The sequence below is a fragment of the Symphalangus syndactylus genome, chromosome 12, assembly GCF_028878055.3.
Source record: "Symphalangus syndactylus isolate Jambi chromosome 12, NHGRI_mSymSyn1-v2.1_pri, whole genome shotgun sequence".
NCBI lineage: Eukaryota > Metazoa > Chordata > Mammalia > Primates > Hylobatidae > Symphalangus > Symphalangus syndactylus.
Window position 1 is genome coordinate 69,566,997 of NC_072441.2, and position 20,741 is coordinate 69,587,737.

At 46.9% G+C, this 20,741-nt stretch overlaps 1 protein-coding gene across 2 annotated transcripts in view; it reads left to right on the plus strand.

Annotated features, from left to right (window-relative positions):
- Positions 1-9,674: 9,674 nt before the first annotated feature.
- PTGFRN (prostaglandin F2 receptor inhibitor) overlaps positions 9,675-20,741 on the plus strand; it is an 80,137-nt gene continuing 69,070 nt past the window's right edge. The window contains exon 1 of one of the 2 annotated variants that reach the window (XM_063624671.1): positions 9,675-10,014. In XM_063624671.1, coding sequence (XP_063480741.1) covers positions 9,966-10,014 — 49 coding nt within the window. In that variant the 5' untranslated portion in view covers positions 9,675-9,965. Of the gene's footprint in view, positions 10,015-19,774; positions 19,907-20,741 lie in introns of those variants that run through there. The other variant, XM_063624670.1, reaches the window with a different exon arrangement.

Consider the following 20,741-nt stretch of genomic DNA (forward strand, 5'->3'; position numbering starts at 1 on the left):
CTGTCGCCCAGGCGACAGTGAGGTGGCATGATCAGAGCTCACTGCAGTCTCCTCCCGGGCTCAAGCAATTCTCCTGCCTCAGCCCCCATGTAGCTGGGACTACAGGCACATGCCACCATACCTGGCTAATTTTTTGTATTTTTAGTAGAGACTGGGTTTTGCCATGTTGCCCAGGCTGGTCTTGAACTCCTGGGCTTAAATAATCTGCGTGCCTCAGCCTGCCAAAGTGCTGGGATTACAAGTATGTGCCACCGTGCCTGGCCTACATAAATACTTTTTAAAATCCTTTATCAGTTATCCCCAGAACAATCCTTTGCCATAAACATTATTATTGTCTCCATTTTATAGATGGGGAAACTGCACATGGAAAGGTTAAATAACTTGCCCAAGGTCAGCAGCTTTTGTAACTGGCAGAGCCGGGATGTTCCCCCAGGGTCTGTGACGCCACCCACATCTGCTTCTCTCAACCTTTATTCTGCATTGCTTGATGAAAAATTTCACCGCGTCGCTCTTCATCATTTGGCTCAGGTGAATGTCAGAAGGAACACTTTGAGAATGGGCCACACAGATGAGGAACAGATGTCTGCCTCACACTCACCAAGTGCTTTTTCATCATGGCATCAAGGATCATGGAAACATTACACCAGCCCCTCTTTTCTGGAGCAATGTTGACCCATGTCTGGGCAAATAAGAAAGGCTTCGTATGAGTATGTCTGTTCAAATAAATCCTAACTTTCTCATTGGGAAGGAATGACTAGTTCCCACGACTCACAGGATACCACTCCCCACCCCAATATCAAAAATTTCACCTTATTTTTAATACTAGCACACAGTGAGAAGTGGTATGCTTCTGTTTTTCTCGGTTTTCCTCATAAGCTTTGGCTGTCCCTGGCATTCTGCATGCCACACATGAGCCAAACGCTGCAGCATGAGAACGGGCTAGGGGCAGGAAGGCAGCACAGGAAAGGGGCAGGTCTGGGAGAGGACTTTTGTTAGGTCAGAGCAAAAGTAAGTGTGGTTTTTGCCATTAAAAATAATGGCAACCAACCTAACACAATTTATTGAGATGGTAGTACATGCCAGACTTCATTTTTAAATTACAAATGAAAATGCTACTATCCCTATAGCCGCCATCTTAGATGAACAGGTTGGAGGAAGAGAATGCAAAATGAGTCCATTCTGATTCAAAGTTCTTGGTACATTACCTGAAAATGTGTTTACAGTGGGTGAATATCTTCCCCTAGAAGAGAAAGCCTCACTCAAGCCATTCACTTCTTTAATCAGAGCTCAGGAGCTTTCCAAGCTATTTTATTTTAAGCAATTTCCTGGTGAAAATCTAGCACAGAGGTGGTCATACCCTCCATTTGAAGTGCTAATAATTCACATTGTAACTCCAGTAGGCTCCCTTGTCTGCATTTGATGTACTTTGTGAAATCATTTTAATATTCCATAATCACTTTAATATACTGTGTAATATTAGAGAAGTTACTTAGGTTCTCTGAGCCTCAGATGCCTCATCCGTAAAATGAGGGGGTTGGGCTAGATCGGTGGTTTTGGATGACTTTTTCCTCAAACAAAATTTTATGTGGCACTCCAATATATAAAAGAGATCAAAGCAGAAGTATTCTAAGTATAGCTGAAGCATTTATTAAGCAGACCTACTATGTTTCGAACGTTGTGCTAGGTGCCTGGGAAACAAAGCTGAGGGGAACACAGCCTCTACTTTCATTCTAGTAGAGGAGACAGACACATAAACTAGGACAGATACACAACCCGGAAACAAGCATCAGATGCAGAACTGGTGACATGGACACGGTGGAGACAGCAGCTAGGGAAACAGGGAGAGCCCTTGGGGAGTAATGAGTAGCTGTATCCCTTGGCCCCTCCTGGGGTTTCCATGCAGCCATGTGGACAGTTCAGAGTATGCTGGGGTGGCCCACCTCACACACATCTGTCTGTCCACTTGTCTGCTTCAGGGCTCTAGACTCAGACAGGTACAGACGGGAGACAAGGAGGAGTGAATGCCGTAAGGGCCAAGCTCAGCTGTTGAGGCAAGAGAATCAGGGAGTAAATACCTGAGCCTCTTGTCCCCTGAGGGACAGTTCAAAGGCACATTCTACACAGTTTGTTCACAGCTGTGCTTACCCCAATAACACATATTTATTGACTTTCTCTTGTTCCTTGACTTGCTCTCCCATTCTCTCAATACTGCTTTTAGAGATCACTTCCCAGATAAAGAACTCACAGCCAAATCAGTGTCTCACGCTTTGCTTTCAAGGGAATCTAACCTACAGGAGTAGCCATGTGACATGTGAAAGGCATTTCTGAGGGAGGGGACAGCAGGAGATGGCAGAGTACACAGGAGCCATAAGCGGCTTGGTGCTGGCTGGACCATACCACCTGAGCTGTTGACTGCTTAGAATCGGGCACACTCCCATTCATCTGCCCTGGACACGCAGGCCACTCCAGCCCTCAACCACTGTGTGCTTAGAGAAAGCAAACGAACCCTAATATTTGCTAACCCAGTGTAGACAGATGAGCAGTGCAGTTTTCTAGGGTTAGGAGAGTCAACTGTCTGCTGCTCTTGGAAACAACATCCTTTCAGGAGCTCCTGTGACTCTAGTGGATGGCAGTGCCCTTTCTCATCACACTCTGCCTTAAGTTCTAGGGCAGCTGACACAGCCTCATCACATTCCAGTCTTTCCCTGGAAGCAGAGCTCATTGTGATTATTACCTCATTGCATTTAATCGGCAAATGAGGAGTTAGAATTTAAAATGTCTGTTGAAGGGCAGGAGGTGTGGACTAGAATTTTACAGTAGGAAGGAGTTGCTGCATTGTGCAACTGCATGAACATAATAAAAGAAATGAAAATGAAAAAATAGTAAATGAGGGAAAGGGAAAATAATGATGGCAAGGTAAGGAGGAGCTAGAAGGTTATGCAAAACTAGAGTTATGCAAAACTAGGAGCTAGAAGGTTATGCTACAGGTTATGCAAAACTCATGCTATAAGTCCTCTTCAAGGCTTGGCACTGTGGCTCATGCCTGTAATCACAACACTTTGGGAGGCTGAGGCAGAAGAATTGCTTGAAGCCCGAGTTCAAGACCAGCCTGGGCGATACAGGGAGACCCTGTCTCTACAAAAAAAAATTTTTTTTAATTAACTGAGCGTGGTGGTGCATGTCTGTAGTCTTAGCTACTTCGGAGGCTAAGGTGGGAAGATTGCTTGAGCCCAGGAGGTCGAGGCTGCAGTGAGCTGTGATCATACTACTGTACTCCAGTCCAGGTTGGGTGACAGTATAAGACTCTGTCTCAAAAAAAAAAAAAAAGTTTTATTCATTTGCTAGAGGGAGGTCACAGAACTGAACATAACCTTCCCAATCACTACCATGAAAAGGAAAATACTATCAGTTACAGTATTTACAGACTCCATAGGAAAAAAGAAACTAGTCACTAAGGAAAAGCACAACTATTTGTGGTACTGAGATGAGAGTAAAATTCCTCGTTGCATCCTAAGCAGAGAGGCTGCTGCCTGATTTAATGAAGAGCATCTGTAAACCTGTCCTTCTGGGAAACAAAATGACAAAATGCACAAAGCTGTTTCTTAGGACATCCCTCAATATAGGCTGATGGTATCATGACAAAATGCAATTCAGTAAAAGCAACTTTATGAGGGTGCCAATATGGTATATCCAGGTACTAAGCTTACTGATGTTCTACTTAATTCATAATTTAGGGGTAGATCTTTGGATGTCTAGAAAAATGTACAGACTGCATTTACTTCAATAATCTTCCATAAATACTATTTTTTTCCCAGCTGAGCATTTAAAAAATATTGAGGGGCAGTATGTTTGTAATCCTCATCTAGATGATGACTGTTCTAGGTGGGGCCACATCAGGACAGCCAGCTGTGACTCAGAAGTGGACCTTCAGTGTTTTCATGGGGAGGGCGCCCAAGATTCTCCTTAGAAAGTAACTTTGCCTTCCAACCCAGAGGTCAATGGGTGATCGAAACCTCATAAAGTTTATATCATAAAGCATGGATACAATAATTTTAAGCTGGAAAAAATATTAAAGCAGGTGCAACAAACCTGCTTCTGCTACAGGTGGATGAATAACCATTCATTAAAGTACCCATGACATGGCTGACTGTGCAAAATGCCATTCCATGTACACCCTCCAAGATAGACAAAGTTGCAAAATGTTGCAAAGTGTATCTGGGCAACAAGTGACTGGCTGAGGGGATTATGAGTTATAAAGTAGATAAAAAAATGGAGCCATGTCTACCAAAATGATGGCTCCGTTTTAGAATAATCGATCTGTGAGTCCTCTCCAGTGGAAAGTACATAGGGAGCAGGAGTTGTAATCCCAGTTTTTCATAATAAAACCATGTCATCTGTCTATGAGTTTGTCTGTTCTCTAGTGCTGCAGAGCACACCTACGGCTCAGCCCTAAGTTAGAGAAAGAGAAGTGCAGCAAGGACAAAGACTGAAATTTGGAAGATGGACTAGAAAAGAGAATTGGCTGGATTTAGGTAAATCTCGAAATCTTGAGATTGGAAAGGATTTCCTCCAAGGTCAGTTTGTCCGTGGCTCCACCTAATGTCCCCTTAGAGGGGCCTTAATGCCTTGGAGGTAAACATTTAACCTTGGGCTGGATGCTTTTTAGAGAGGAGAGGATACCACTGTATAATGTAACTCCCCTCATCATTGAGCTAAGTGGTTATCACAAACTAGGCCAATTTTGTCTCTTAGCAATTTTTACACAGTGACTCAGAGTAAGACTTTGAATAAAAGTCTACTCCCCCCTTAAAGTGCAACACTTCAAAAACAACTGAAGACAACTCCTCAGAGCTCCCTGTTATCTTCTCCAAGTCTTCCAGAAGAACCTCTTTCCATATAAGGTAACTCTTCTCCTGATGAGGGTTGTCTGATTTCACAGACAAAAATATAGAATGCCCGGTTGAATTTGAGTTTCAGATAAACAATGAATACATTTTTAGTGTTAAGTATGCTCTGTGTAATATTTGGGACATACTTATACTAAAAATATATTTCTTATTTATCTGAAATTCCAATTTTACTGGGCATTCTGTATTTTGGCTAGCAACCCTCTCTACTCTGGATGCATTTTAGTTTGTAAATGTTGTTTTTAAAATATAATGCCTAGAACTTAAGATAATATTCTAGTTGAACACAGAAGTGCAGCTCACGTGGGGTGAGAAAGGCAAGTGGGGAAATGGTGAAAGGAAGAGGACATCTTCCTCCTCCTCTCCCTCCCTCCCCCTCCCAATTTATGTGTGAAGACTGGGATCAACTCCCTTCCTGTGAGGGGATAAGGGCCTCTCCTGGGCATAGCAGGTCAGAGACAGGGCACAATGTTGGCTCATGGGGCACCCTTGGGCACCATCCTACTTGGCAGCCCTGGCCTTAGGTAAAGAACTTACTCCAACATCCATAGCGCCTGCAGCTATTTCTAATGTGTTAGCCCCTCTTTTGCACAAGGGACTGCTGTCTCCATTCATTTGAAGAGACACTTTCAGTCCAGATGATAGCATATTTGCAGAACACAACACATAATGGCTTGTGGTTTCCATCTCCTCCCCGTCCTTCACTGTATTCCAGGTTTTTCATGCATTAAATTAGATGATAAGCCCCTCCAGGGCAAGGGCCCTGTCTGCTCGTAACACAGGAAATAGCCTCAGTCTTGGGGAGAGCTTTTATTGCCAAAGCCTCAACTCCATCCAATTCCTTGTTTTCTCCTCACACTTCTCCACCCCAGTGTTCCTGCAGGCGTGATGCTATGTGGGGTAGGTTCCCAGGGAGACACTTTTGGCCTGGTGGAGGTGGAATCTGGAACAGTTCTAAGTCATTTAAGGACACTTTCTCCACCATGTCCCACTTCAGTCTTTTAGGGCTGAAGAAAAGATGGGGAGGATTGATAGTTGGGTGGTGACGAGCAGGACCAGCCCTCAGGGAGGACCCTGCTTAGCCCACACCAAACAGATGAGGTCCTTTGCTGTTTTCAAACTTGTCACATGAGCATTCTACAGCTTCCCCACTAATCTCACCAGTATTGCAGGACTCTCACTTGTGGGGAAATAAAGGACTCTTCTCCCCACCCCTCCCTTTTTAACTTTTAATTTCATTTTCTAATTCTATAATATAATCCTAAATTTCTTTTTGCTTAGTAATCTCTGTTTAACTTTAACTGGGGAAAATATACATCTGGACACAGAACAAGGAAGACTGTGAGTGAAAATGATTAGTGGAATGAAACGTTGCCATGGAACATACTCCTTCCCTTGAGCCCCTGCTGAAGTAGGTAGGGGTCAGGGTCATTTGGAGACTGTGTGCGTATACAGGCTGCCAGAGGTGGCAGGGCCAACAACCCCAAGTCTAGGTGAATCTTAGAACAATCAGCAATTTCATTCACTGGGAACCTTTTAACATTTTCATTCACAAAGTTAAATAATATGATGTTTTTGCCTAATCTCAGCAGGGAAAACTTGTTTGGCGTAATAGTATGACGACTCTTGTGAGGTTTTAGGGGTACCACCTGCAGAAAGACATGTGTAACCAAAAGACCATAATGTCTGACTGCTGTGACCAGTGCCCCTTGAGGGCACTATGATTGGAGAAAAGAAACCCATGTCGGCACTCTCCTTGGGGGTGGGCGTGAATCAATTAGAATTGCTGGAGAGTGAGTCTTCCTGCCCCAGGCAAGCCTATAGACTAAGATAGGAGAACAACTGGTTGGGGCAAAAGCCTTACCTGTATAGAAGGTTACTCACTCTGGTAAGTAAATATCTTTCATAGTAAAAGCATCATCAGATTCCAGAGTCATGAATTAATAAATTGTGCCAGTCTGCTGTGAGTGTTTCTTCCTTTATCCATTGGTAGTCAGGAAGGTGCAAAGGGTGTGGTGGTTATAACCAACAGTCTAGAGTTACTAATTTATGCTTATTTTTTGCTACAAAAGTGGCTCTTTGGTTAACTCCCATGACAGTTAACTGCCAGCCACCAGCAGGTTACCCACTTCTGTCATCATTCTACCTGCCTTACCTAGACAATTTTATTTATTCTCATCATTTCAACGGTTAACCACTGTTATTTCCATGATTGTAAGATACACCATTAATTTAATAACACCTGGGGGTGGGTGAGGTGAGAAGAATCTCTATCATATTAAATACACAACATCTACTGTAAGCTTATCCTTACGCTCCACAGCTCAAGACCTACCAATTTTTCAAGACTCATTGCATAGTCATCCCCTCTGTGAAGCTTTCTCTGACAGCCTCCTCCTGGACTGGCCGCTCCCTTGTGGTGTCACAACTCTACCTTGCATATGCAATCACAATGCACAAAATGTCGACTCCTTAAGGGCAGGAACTGTCTGCTTCATCCCTGTACCCCCAGGATCTAGCCCAATGTCTGCCATTAATTCACTCTATAAATATACATTGGGACCTACCATGTGCTAGGCACAGTCTCTGACACACATTGTTTATTAAACAAAAGAATTTTTAAAACATCTACTGTACCATAAGGTGGGATACAAGGTGAAAATGTGACAGCCTCTTAGGCCCATGCATTATTAGACAGAGATGGGGGTAGTATATACGTTTTGCTAAACTGAATGTGACCAAGTGCCACAATGTGTGGTTCAAACATTAAGCGTTCTGGGTGGTTAAGTAAAGGAAAGATGGAGGATGAGCTGAAATCTGAGCTTCTGAAGGTGCCAGGCCTCACATTTCTCTGAAGCTCCACTATCTTCCAAGGCCTAACATTAGGCTTGCATTCAAGGTTGATTGAATGAAATTGGAAAACTTCCCTGTGAAATTCTAGGGAAGAATTGGGATGGGGAAGAGAAAGGAATTACAGTGTGTATGAACAGAACCAGGAAAGGCTTGGTGGCAGAAATAAATTTAAAAAAAATTATTGTGTAAAATGTACATAACACAAAATTTACCATTTTAACCTTAAATTTTTTTTTTTTTTTTAGAGACGGTGTCTCACAATGTTGCCCAAGTGGTCTCAAACTTCTAGCCTCAAATAAAAAAAAAAAGAAAAAAGAAAAAGAAGACAAAGTGCCGGCCCAGTGGCTCAGACCTGTAATCCCAGTCTTTTGGGAGGCCGAGGCGGGAGAATCGCTTGAGCCCAGGAGTTCAAGACCCGCCTGGCCAACATAGGGAGACTCCAGTGTCTACAAAAAATAAAAACAATTAGCTAGAGTGTGGTGGCACACATCTGTGGTCCCAGCTACTTGAGAGGTGGAGGTGGGAGGATTGCTTGAGCCTGGGAGGTCAAGGCAGCAGTGATCCCTGATCGCACCACTGCACTCCAGCCTAGGTGACAGAACCTCATTTTGAGACCCTGTCTCAAAAATGAAAGAAAGAAAGAAGACAAAACAAATAAAAACTCCTGGCCTCAAGCAACACCATCCCCGCCCCCGCCTCCCCCTGCCTCCCCAACCTCAGCCTTCTGAGTAGCTAGCATTACAGGTACCAGTTACCAGGCCTGGCAATTTTAAACATTTCTAAGTGTACCATTCAGTGGCATTAAGTACAATAACGTTGCACCACCAGGAATGAATTTTTAAGTCTCTTTCCAAAGATACCTGGCTAATCACACATTTGATAGTGGGGAAATAAGAAACATTTGTTGGTTGAAAGACGGATGCATGAGAGTAAAAGCAGTGTTCTTCCCCAGTGTGGGCAGTTTCCGCATAAGCATCTGCGATCCGTTTTGCATGTGAATGAAAGCCCAGTGACGGGCAGTGGGCACCAGTACTGCTCCTTGCGTGTTTGAATCATGCTTGCTAAGTTTCAAGCAAGGAATGCTCCATTTCTCCCGATACCCGTCGGGCCTTTTGTATTCAAATCAAAAGCACAAAACTCTATTGTAGGGGGAAAAATGAGTCTTTATTGGCAACCAGTGGTGTCCACTTACAGCAATAAATATGAAGTCTTAAGAGTACATTCTATATGAAGTACTATAGCTATTAATACACTTGGGTTTTGTTTGTTTTTTAAATGGATGTCTTTGTGGGGTGCTGTTCTAATCAGTGCCACAGGCGCCGAAGAGAGGGAGGGAGCTAGGTAAGGAGGAGGCAGGCCCACCCTAGCCACCGGGGAGTGGGCAGAGTCAGGAGAGCGGGGTTCTGATTTTGCCCCTTCCATGTGAATCCTTGGGCACCTCACCGAAACACTTAAGGCCTCTGTATGGTAGAGGTTGGAATCCGTGGCCTTTAAAAGTCCTTTCAGCTCCTTCGCTCCTATCTGCATAATTTTTGGCATAGGCCAGGCGGCTGGTTGGTGGGGTGTTTAGCTCAGGACGAGAGGCCGAACGAGCGGGGAGTTGGCTAAGGATAGACTAGACACGCGTGGGTGACTCCAGCGTGATAGAACGCGGGGTGTCCCGGGATAGGGCTAAAGCGATGGGATTTCCAGACGAGTCTTTCCCAGGCCAACTTTTAAAGGTCGGAGGAAAGTTTCTCGTGGGGTGGGGGCACAGAGGGGAAGGCAGGGTGGGCTCCGACGCCTCCTCGCCTTTAAGCGGGTGGCCCCGGCTCTCCTCCGTTACCTGGAGCGGGGAGGGGCTTGGGAAAGTTTGTGTTTGTTGCTGGCAAAGCGCCGGATGGGAGGCGCGGGCGGGCGGGCGCTGCGGTTCTTCCCTTCTGCTTTCGGGAAGCGGTCGGGGCTGCACACTCGGATCGGCGGGGCCGGCTCCCGGGCCCGGCCGGCTGGAGGAGGGAGGCAAGGAGGCGGGAGGGAGCGAGCGGAGCCAGGGGCGCACGTACGCCCCAGCGCTGGGATTTATCGGCTCGCGAGGAGAGCGGAGCAGGCGCGCGGCCCAGGCGGAGGAGCGCCGACTCTGGAGCAGCCGGAGCTGGAGGAGGAGGAGGAGGAGAGGCGGCGGGGAAGGAGGAGGAGGAGGGGGAGAGTCGCTCCCGCCGGGCGAGCATGGGGCGCCTGGCCTCGAGGCCGCTGCTGCTGGCGCTCCTGTCGTTGGGTGAGTGTGCGCGGGGCTCAGCGGGGCACAGGGGGACTGGCGGGGCCCTGGAGGGCTCGGCGGGGCGCGGCTGCAGCGCGCGGCCTGAGGCGCCGAGGGTGCCCGGGCTGCTCCCGGGAAACCCAGCCGGGGTGCGCGGGCTGCTCGGCCCGGCGGGGAGCGGCCGCGGGCCGCCCGGAGCCTGGCGCGAATCCGCCCGGGCCCCGCGCGCGGGGTGCAAGTGGCCGCTCCGCCAGGCCGAGCCTCGCCCCGCACATGTGCCGGGGGGAGTGGCCCGGGGCCGGCTTTCCCCAGGTCTCCCTACCTGTTGGCTGCCGGGAGGCCGGCTCACCTTGAACTCCCGGCCCGGAAGGTGCTGCGGTCCCGGCCCGGGTCCTCGGCTCGAGAGCGGAAATGTGAGCCTTTGATATGCCCCGCCATAGCCGCCGCCAGCCGGGTCGCTCTTCACCCAACCCGCGCGGAGTTGCCTTTCCAGGGAAGCGAGAGAATCCTCCAACTTCCTTCCACGAAGGTCACAGGGTGGCCCGGAGCGTTACAATGGAAATCGGCGGGCGAGTCCTGCCGTCATTTTCGTCGTGGCTAGATCTTCTGCCTCAGTCTTTTCTTTTGGCTTTTCTTGAAGCTGCCTAGCTGCGTATTTATACACAAAGACCTAAGAGCCTGGCTTCTCCAACTTTTTCTACCTGTTACTTTTCCTCCCTTACTATGCCCTCGTCTTCCACCCTCCGGAAACCCTGGGTGCCCCGTGAGGTTTTGGCCCAGCGCCCTCCCCCCACCCAAGGAATCTTTTGTGGGTTTTTTCCCTCTCCATTTTCCATTCACTCCATACACAGACACCATCTTCACGTAGATCCACATGGTGATCCTAGCCAGCCACGGAAATATGTTTATTAAGTGCCCACCATGGTACCCCAGGGCCTACTCTTAAATGCTTTGATATTCTTGGATCCTTGTGATCAGTGTCAATCAGGACAAGATGATTCCTGTGACCTGGCTTGGGGTTCTCTTCCAAGCCCCTAGAGAAGGCAGCTCTGAGTCTTTCACAGAGCGCATGGTGTGCGGTGTCCGTGCCATCCAGGTCCCAGCTGCACACAGGGCAAATGACTACTCTGCACTTATGGTCAGAGGGTTCCAGAGGAGGCCTTCTACAGCCACTCCCCTGCTGGGGACACCGAGGCCCACACTGCTCTAACCCCCGTGATTCCTGCTGCTGGTGAACCAGCCTTGCTGGCTGTTGTGTTTTCTTCCTTCACCTTGAAGGGATTTTCTGAACTGACTCCCTCAGAGAGCTCGTCCAGCCACATTGCTTCAACTTCAGCCCATGTGCAGAAAGCTTCCAGATCTTCCACTTAGTTTTATGGCATCTTTTCTGTAGTCCCTGATCCTAGTGCTTTATTTTTATTTTTGAAACAAAGCCTCAGTCTTTCACCCAGTCTGGAGTGCAGTGGCACAGCCATAGCTCACTGAAGCCTCAAACTCCTGGGCTCAAGTGATTCTTCCACCTCAGCCTCCTGAAGTGCTGGGATTACAGGCATGCTCCACCACACCCGGTGGTAGTGCTTTTAATCTTTACTTTTCACTCTGGGACCCTTGGAAGTTGTATGTTAGTGGTGCACTGCTGTTATAGTCCACACACATTAATTGACTTTATGTGTCTGGGTCAAGCAGGGCCATGGCCTAGGTTTGCACAGACTGTGCACTGTGCAACTTCGGGAGCTGCTGTTCACTTTGTAGTCTGTGTGAATGACTCCCCCTAGAATTGTGCAGTTCTCTGAAAAACCTGGGTACCAGTTATGAGGGTGGGATGAGGTAGAACTTTGAAAACAATGCCCTTGAGTAATCATAATGAAGGGGGAAGAGGGGAGGGGGCAAAGAGAGACTGACAAAAGCAAAATAGAAGTGGGGAAAGCACAGCTTGGGGAAATCTTGATTGTACCCCAGCATATCCTGTCCTGGTTGGTTGCCTCCTATGAATTACACAGGGAATTTCTGTGGTGTCACCAGCCAGTGCCTTTTCACCTAACAGTTCTCTGAACCATTGATGACCCTCCTGATAACTCTGCTGCCACAGAATCTCGCTCTGTGTGGCTTCAGCCTGACCTCCGGGAAGGTCTCGCTGTGTTACACTGCTCTGGCACTGTACTGATCCCTGAAATGTAATATGTTGATAAGCAAGATCATCTTTCCTCCTGGGGTGTAACCTGGGTATAATCTTGGTATCGCTGCTCTTTTTGACCTCCACATTCACATAGTCTCTCAATTCGTGGCTCTCCCCGTACCACAGACTCCAGCTTCTTTCTTTGCTTCCTGTTTCTACGGCTGCTATCTTAGCCCAGGTCCCGATTGTTTCCCACACAGTTGGTGTCTTCCTGGTTGATTATTTCCTCCAGCCTCCCTTTTAAGCTCATCCTTTTCCTAAACGATCATTTTTGGGGCTCCCACCTCTTCTCACTGGGTCCTTATGACTTTCCTCCAAGGAGATGTTGCCCCTTGTGTCCCTCCCCTCTGGTCTTCTCTGGCTCAGACACTTCATTCCAGCTAACCTGTTTGCTCTCCTTTATGTAGACTATATTAAACCTTCTGGCCCCTTCCACTTCTCACCTCTTGCCTGTGTATTAATATTTCCTTTTTCCCTTAAAACGCACTTTCTCCATGAAGCCTTCCTAAGCCTACCTACCATGATCACACCAGAACCCACCCAGCCGCATAGAGCAGGTTTCACATCCATTGCCTGTGTCTGACCTGTCTTGCCCGTCCACTCGATGTGGCATTTCTTGAGTGGCCACTCTGTGTGCAACCGTGTGTTCAATACTGGGAGTCCCAGACAAATGACCAAGACACAGCATCTCCCTGAGCCGCTGGTGGGTGTGAGTAGACAGAGAATAAAATAGTTAACCACAGGACTGAATGAAATACCTGACGTGGAAACCAATTGTGGGAAACAAGGAAGGGGATGATTAATTTTGACTTGGGGGTTGGGGCTGGTTTTGCTGAAGAGGTGACATTTGAGTTGAGCCTTGAGGATAATTAGAATTTTGAAAGAAAGGATGGAAGAGCATTCTGGGCTCTGGGGAAAAGCCTGAAGTGTGGATGAGTGAAAGTACATGGCTCGTTCAGAAATGGCACGTAAGTTCCATGTAGCTGGAGCTGGGAGGAGGAGGAAATAATGGGGGTGCAATTATTTGGGGGAGGAGGAAATAATGGGGGAGGAAAGGTGGGTTTGGGATAGATCCTGTAGGTTTTGCATGCTGTGCTGAGGAGTCTGGACTGGGAGGGGTAGATTTGTTGGTGCTCTGGGTGCTGCCAGGCAGTCTGTGACCTGTCATCAGAGCATATATTTCCTTCATTGTATGTAATTGTCTGTCCTCTACTCTGATTGTTTCCCCTGGGGGCAGGGGCCACGTTGGTTTTGTTCACTAGAATGTCCCTATTACTAATAGGATATATAACTCATACTGGTTGTTTGATACATATTGGCTGACTGAATACTTATAAATATACATGTCATTTTATCTGTGGGAATGGGTAGCCATTAAAAGTTTGTAGGGCGAGATTAGCAGGACAGGGTAATGTGTTGAGGAGGATAAACCCTCAACTAGTGCAACATAAATTGGAGAGTAGAAGACATGGAGATTGTAGGGTGGGATTAACACATTCTCTTTATTTATGTCTTTATTTTTGCAAATCTATTGAGATACTTTTTTAAGTGTCAGAAGCATTACATCTGTATTTTAAAATTCAAATAATATAAAAGGACTTTGTATTAATCAGGTAGGCTAAACTGCTCTAACAAACTCAAAGCATAGTGGTTCAGACAATAGATGTGTCTTATATAACAATGTGAGGGAGATGCTTCAGAGGAAAGGGTTCGTTCTGGCTCCCCGGCTGGTGGCAGTTCTGCTGTCTTCAACTCACAGTTTCTAAGATCACTTTGGTAGTTGTCATCACCATTCCAGCCCCTACAAAGGAGGAAAGAACGTGGAGTAGAATATTTGGAGTCTTTGTGGGTCAGACTTGAAAGTAGCACACATCATTTCTGCACACGTTCTATTGGAGAGACTTTGGGCCCATGCCACACTAGCTGTAAGGAAAGCTGGGAAGCCATGTGCCAGTTACTATGGAAGAAGGGAAAGACAGATTTTGAGGGAACAGCTAACAGTCTCTGTGTTACTTATAAAGGATATAAGGTCAAAAGAAAAATCTGGGCTAAACACGTCAGCTCATGCCTGCAATCCCAGCACTTCGGGAGGCCAAGGCGGGAGGATTGCTTGAGATCCGGAGGTCGAGACCAGCCTGTGCAACATAGTGAGACCCCCATCTCTACTAAAAAATAAAAAAAGTTAGCCGGGTATGGTGGCATGTGCCTGTGGTTCCAGCTACTTGGGAGGCTGAGTGGGGAGGATCACTTGAGTCTGGGAGGTCAAGGCTGTAGGGGACCGTGATCGCACCACTGCGCTCCAGCTTGGGCAACAAAGCAAGACCCTGTCTCAAAAAAAAAAAAAAAAAGGAAAAAAATGTGTCCACCCTCCTGCCCAGGCACAGCCACTCCTGTCTAACGTGTGTGTGTCTCTGCATACTGAGTATTTTGTTTGTTTTTTTTCCTCATAGCTTCTGTACAAGGCTCTGCACCTAATAGGCATAGACTAATAATAGCTACTATTTCTAGATTGCATATCAAGTGTCAAGCTCTGACATACATTCTGGTATTTATTCCTCACAGCAATACTTTGAGAAAGTCACTATTATTTTGTCTTTATTACAGATAAGGAAACTGATTCCCAGAAAAGTTAGTTAACTTGTCTAGAGTCATACAGATACTTCTTAGCAGACCTAGGATCTGATCTCAGGACCCCATTCTGTCTCTGCTAAGGAAAAGTTGACTAATGTTCACAAAACCTTATGCTGCGTATTGCTTGAGATTAGCTTAGGCGAAGAAGGATGATAGTGGTTTGAAAGTGAAGGTGCATTTAAAAATAGGAGGATCCAGGATTAGTGCAGCCCAGGCACACTTCCTGAAGGGAAGGGCAGTGCCAGCATGCACCTCAGAGGTGTGGCATCTCTGCAACCCTAGCAGGTGGCCATGCCGGCTCTGAGGACGGGCCGAAATGCAACTGCCTCTGGAAAGCACTGAAGGAGGAGGAAGGCCAGTGAGAGGAACCCTAGTGAATCCATCCAGCTTTAACAGTCTTTGAAGTGCTGTGGCCTTCAGAGATTCCTTGGCACTCATTTTAGCCTTGTTAACAGAATTCCTGTATCTGCCAAGCTGATTAATGCCTGCCCTGGCTATAATTATTCTTATTAGCCTGCTGAATAGGAACTCTAGTTGTCAGTGATCATTCCTTACAAGGCAGCAGGCTAGTCGGCATTTATGTGGCTATTTTGTTTTAGTGATGAGCTGCTGAGCTGATCTTCCCCCCATAGATTGAATGTACATTTTCATATTGGCACTGCGTTTGGCAGTTAAATAAGGTGTGTGCTTGTCTGTCGATGTGTGTCTGCATCTCACTTTATCAAATGAAGTTGGAAGGATGCTGTCCAGGCAGTTCATAGCTGTTTTGTTTAATTGCATTGCTTTCTTAAAGGCGGGGTCGCAAGGGTCATTTGACTCTGCTTTGGGAAAATAACTTGAACTGGCAAAAATTCTTCATAATTTATCTTCTGGAAAAGGCGAAGTGCTGCAGTTGGCACAGTCAGTGGTTTTTTCGATCTTGGACTATTTCTCCCCACACCAACTGTAGTCTTTGGGAAGCAACAGAATTAGACCCAGTAGTTAACACTGTCGTGTCCCAGCAATATGTGTTTCCAGTAGGCTGGAGATCATGGCTCTGTGCATTCGCTTGTGTTCTTTGAAGGCTGATTTCTCCACAATACTCCATAAGTGTTTGTGGTAGATTGTGGAGTCACTAAGCAGCATGATTCAAGTTTAAGTAAAATGTTCTGGGACCTTAATTGCATCCTGTTTCACACCTTTACAAGCAGTTAGAATGTGAAAATATTTACATCACTTGGGGTATTTCATAGCAGTGGAGAAGAACCCGTGGCTACTGTTGATCTGTCTAGGATGAATTTGGCTTAGAATAGTGAAGAGTGGAATTGTGCCCAAGGGTTCTGGGCACATTTCAGAGTGGGTGCTACCTTGGAATTCTAATGAAATAGAGATAGTGGGCAGACAGATGAGTTAACTTCTTGGAGCTTAAAAGTGACTCCAAGCCAAGAATATTCTGATAATGGCTCTTCCTTGCTCTTCTTTAGAGCTGGACTAGACAGAAATCCCCAGCTTATGGGCCGCAGTAAGGGACCCACATGGATTTCAGGTGGGTTATCATGATACTGATACCCACAGGGCAGGGGCTGCCTCTAAATCCAAAGGCCTGCTTACCCAGAGACCTATACAGATATTATCATTTCCTCTGTGTGCAATGATGTGACGAAGGACGACAGTTCTCTCCTTCACTTGGTGAACTACAGCCCTTTAGCCCTAGCTTTGGAATGAGCTGTTTGAAGATGCAAGGTGAGAAGCTCAGTAACAAGGCTAGCAGCTCATTTATTCAGCAAATATTGAGCAAGCGCCTACTATTACACGCCGGGCATTGTTCTGAGGATTGCTGTATGAGCAGAGCAGACTCAGATCTGCCCTCAAAGGGTTGGACAAAATGCACTAGATGTCAGAAAGTGGATGATTGAGATGAGGGTCAAGGGCAGATTCTTGGAAATGCCTGCAGTGAGGAGACAGGAAATGAAAGGGAGAGTTCTAGGAGTAGTCAGGGAACGGGAGAAGTACTGGGAGAGCATGCTTGAGGAAGCCAAGCAGAGATGGGTGTGAGTGGACTTGTTAAAGAGGGATTGGTCACATGCTGCTACAGAACTGGAAGGATAAAGACAGAAAAGCCCTTGGATATGGGCACTGTGAAGTCTGCCCAAACAGTGAAGGAGGAAGGGAAATCACAGAACTTGAGAAGTGGGTGGGGCGGGGAAGGAACTCTGAGTCAGAAACGATCGCCCACCTTTTCAAGTGGTGTGGAGCAGAAGACCACTGTGAGGGTAGTGGCCCAGGGCACAGCAGAACCAGATCAACTTAAACAGGATCCAAGCATCTCTAAGCGGGCCCACAGGCCAGCTGGGAGACTCTGGTGGCAAAGGACAGGCTGAAGAGCAGTGAGCAGGCATGACTATTGGGTGTGGACTCCAGAGAAGGTGGCACAGGGGGGTTAGGGTGCAAATAGAAGCCCTAGCCTCGCAGAGCCAGAGAGGAGGGAAGGGAGAGGGAGAGGAGAGCATGGAGAGAGCAGTGTGGTATGGCATGCAGTCTCTGCAGTGATCTCAGACTTTTCAGCCCTAAGAGTAGCCCCAAAGCTTCCCCAGACATGCTAGTTAGAGGTTTTCTATATGATCCCTTGTTCCCTGTCTCTTTCTTTTTAGGACAGGGTCTCACGCTATCACCCTGGCTGGATTACAGTGGTGCGATCACGGCTCATTGCAGCATGGAACTCTTGGGCTCAAGCAATCCTCCCGCCTCAGCCTCCTGAGTAGCTAGGACTGCACAACCAGGCCTGGCTAATTTTTTATCTTTTTTCTAGAGGTAGGGTCTTGCTATGTTTCTCGGACTGGTCTCAAACTCCTGGCCTCAAGTGATGCTCCTGCCTCAGCCTCCCAAAATATCGTGAGCCACTGCGCCCGGCCTGTATGTTCCGTTTCTTTATCTGCACACATACAAAGTTTAATCTGTGTCCCTCTGGATGTCTTCTTCTGTGTTGATTGGTGGAATTAACTTACTCTCTGATAGCTTTTAGGTCTTTGGCTGTTAGGCAGCATCTCTAGCACAGGGAATAGTTTGAGAAGCATGTCTGGAGGAGGTTTGGCACACAAATTACTTTGGTAGTCTGGGCTTTCTCAGTGGGACTGAGGCAAAGCCATGGTCAGAGTCTGAGCTGGAGGAGAGTGGGCTGGGGCTGGACCCCATGGGAATGTGACAGTCATTCAGTTAGCAATGAAGGACGGAGGACAGCATAGGTCTGTAGTAGAGGCAGTGGGCCCAGTTTCGTGGCTTTATCCCACCAAGTTTGGCAGCCTAGGAGGGACAGCATCATGTGGTCTCTCCATGGAATGAGGGTGGAAGGATGAAGGATAAAGGAACCGAGGGAACTGATGAGAACATCACAGGAAAGATTAACCAAGGAGTACACGTATGATAGGCAGGTAAGTGGGGCTTCCAGGCCTGACGCATCTGCAGAAGGTTTGAGGGCCTGGAGGGCATGATGACGGCATAAAAGCAGATTCTGAGGTGCAAGGGAGTGGGTAGTCTAGGAAAGTAGGAGATGAGGATCAAGAGAGGTAACTTCTGAGTTCAGGGTTTTGGCAGCAGAGATCTAAAGGGAGATAGACTGGATGGCTAGTAGTGACATAAGCGTTTATTCAGAGTTTTTGCCTCTTCCACCATTTTGGCTGGTTGAGCTAATATCTGACTGGGTTGGGCCTGAATGGATTAGGAGAGAGGGGTGTGACTTAGAAGCATTAGCCCCAGGCGTTGTGGGGAAAAGGCAGTAACCTATGACTAAGATGAATTGGGGGTTGGGGACCAGGTGTGATGCAAGAGAAACCAATATGAAGGTTCTTTCCTTTACAATAAATTCCTGTCTACCTTTTTTGTAGCATTTATTTTGTGCCAGGCACTACGCTTCTTTTCTTTTCTTTTTTTTAAAGAGATGGGGTCTCTGTCACCCAGACTGGAGTGTAATGTTGCAGTCATAGCCCACTGCAGCCTCAACCTCCCAGGCTCAAGTAATCCTCCCACCTCAGCCTCCCCAGCAGCTGGAACCAGCTAGTGCACTTTCCATAGATGAACTTATTTAGGAGGCTTCATAGTCCCATGAGAGTAGGCACGGTTGTTACCCTTATTTAATAGATGAGCAAACTGAGTCAAAGAGGTGAAGTCACTTGCTCAGGGTCACAGTGTAAGTGGCAGACCTGGGATTCAAACCCAGGTAGTCTGGCTCCAGAGTGTGGGTTCATAACCACAGTACACTAGTCTGTCTTTCCATGTTAGTCAAAATATATCTTTGAAAACACTGAAAGGAATTGATATAATTAGCTAAATTGTGATAACATTTGTTTCCTTGTCTTTCAAGACAGGAGGCTTGGATTTTGGCCCTCGTCCTTCTACTCACTAGTTTTGTGACCTTGGACAAGTTGCTGAATAGCTCTCAGCCCCTGTAAAATAAGGGTTGGGCTAGCTGATCCCAAAGGTCTCCCCTTCCATCTCCAGAATTCTTTGAGTTCACGCTGACCCCTGCTGTTGGCCATGTGGCCTCTTGGCCCAGCCCTGGCTTCCTGCCCATCTTCCCAGCACTCTTTATGATTCTGCAGCCTGTGCCTGTTGTCTCTCACCTGCCTGGTGCCTCTTCACAACAGTGGGTTGGTGCCTCTGAGGGCTCTGGAAATTGTTCAGTCCTTGTGTAGGTGACTGCTGCCTAATTCTGGCCCATTTTCTGCACGCTAAGGATCTTTCCCTGTGGTTCTCTAGGGTACAGAGGTGTCCCCACCACCAGGCTAACTGGGCTTTCAGGCAGACCTCTGGGGGAAGTCACAGAAACAGTAAAACCAATAAGCCATTTCTAGATGACAAACTGTTTCTTATCATTACCGATTTTTTTTTAATGTGTGCAAGTTTTGATTGAGGATATCAGCCATGAGTAAGCTGGGGCTGACTAATCAAGCCTCAGCCCTCACAAATGTGACTTGTGTCTTCTCCCTTCAGCCTAGGAAAGAGCCTGGAAGATGTTCCACAGGTTGCCCTTTTCCCAGTATGCCCCAGACCACAGTGAGAAGAGACACAGACATCTTGAGATGTGTATAAATATTGCTACTACTTTGGATTTTACACCCTTCCTGAAAGGTAGGAGAGTTGAAATACTTTTGTTTTTTTGAAGCAGGGTCTTGCTCTGTTGCCCAGGCTGGAGTGCAGTGGTACAATCTTGGCTCATTGTAACCACTGCCTCCCGGGTTCAAGCAATTCTCATGCCTCGGCCACCCAAGTAGCTGAAATTACAGAGATGTGCCACTACACTGGGCTAATTTTTGTATTTTTAGTAGAGACGGGGCTTCGCCACGTTGGCCAGGCTGGTCTCGAACTCCTGGCCTCAAGTGATCCGCCTGCCTCAGCCTCCCAAAGTGCTGGGATTACAGGTGTGAGCTACCACGCCCAGCCGAAGAGTTGAAATTCTGACATCTCCAACCAATAGACTCAGCTGGCTAAAAAATGTGCCCCTAGTATTCGGGGAATTTCTTCCTTTTCATTGCTTTGGTCTGAACAAGAAAGGTTCAAAATGATGCTGGATAAATACCACCTACTAAAAGGATACATTCTAGAAAGTCTACATGTTATAGAAGAAACTTATGTGTATGAGCTCAGTCCTTACTGCATCTTGGCTGCTGCCTGGCCCTCCCTGGCTACTTTGAGGTGCTACTGTTGATGCTACTGCTAAGCCCAGTGATTTCATCTCAGTGGTTTTGGATGCAGATATTTTTGAGGCTTATCCCTTTAGAATGTACTGAGAAGAGAATATTTGCCGATTTGGTGTCTGTCCAGTGTACACTACTTTGCTTCTGTTGCAGTGAGGAGTTAAAAAAAACACACACATTTTTGGCACAACTATTCGGTTTCCCGTTTTCTGAAAGCTGGCACATTGAAATGTTTTCTTATTTATTAGAAGACATTACAGTCCATCATC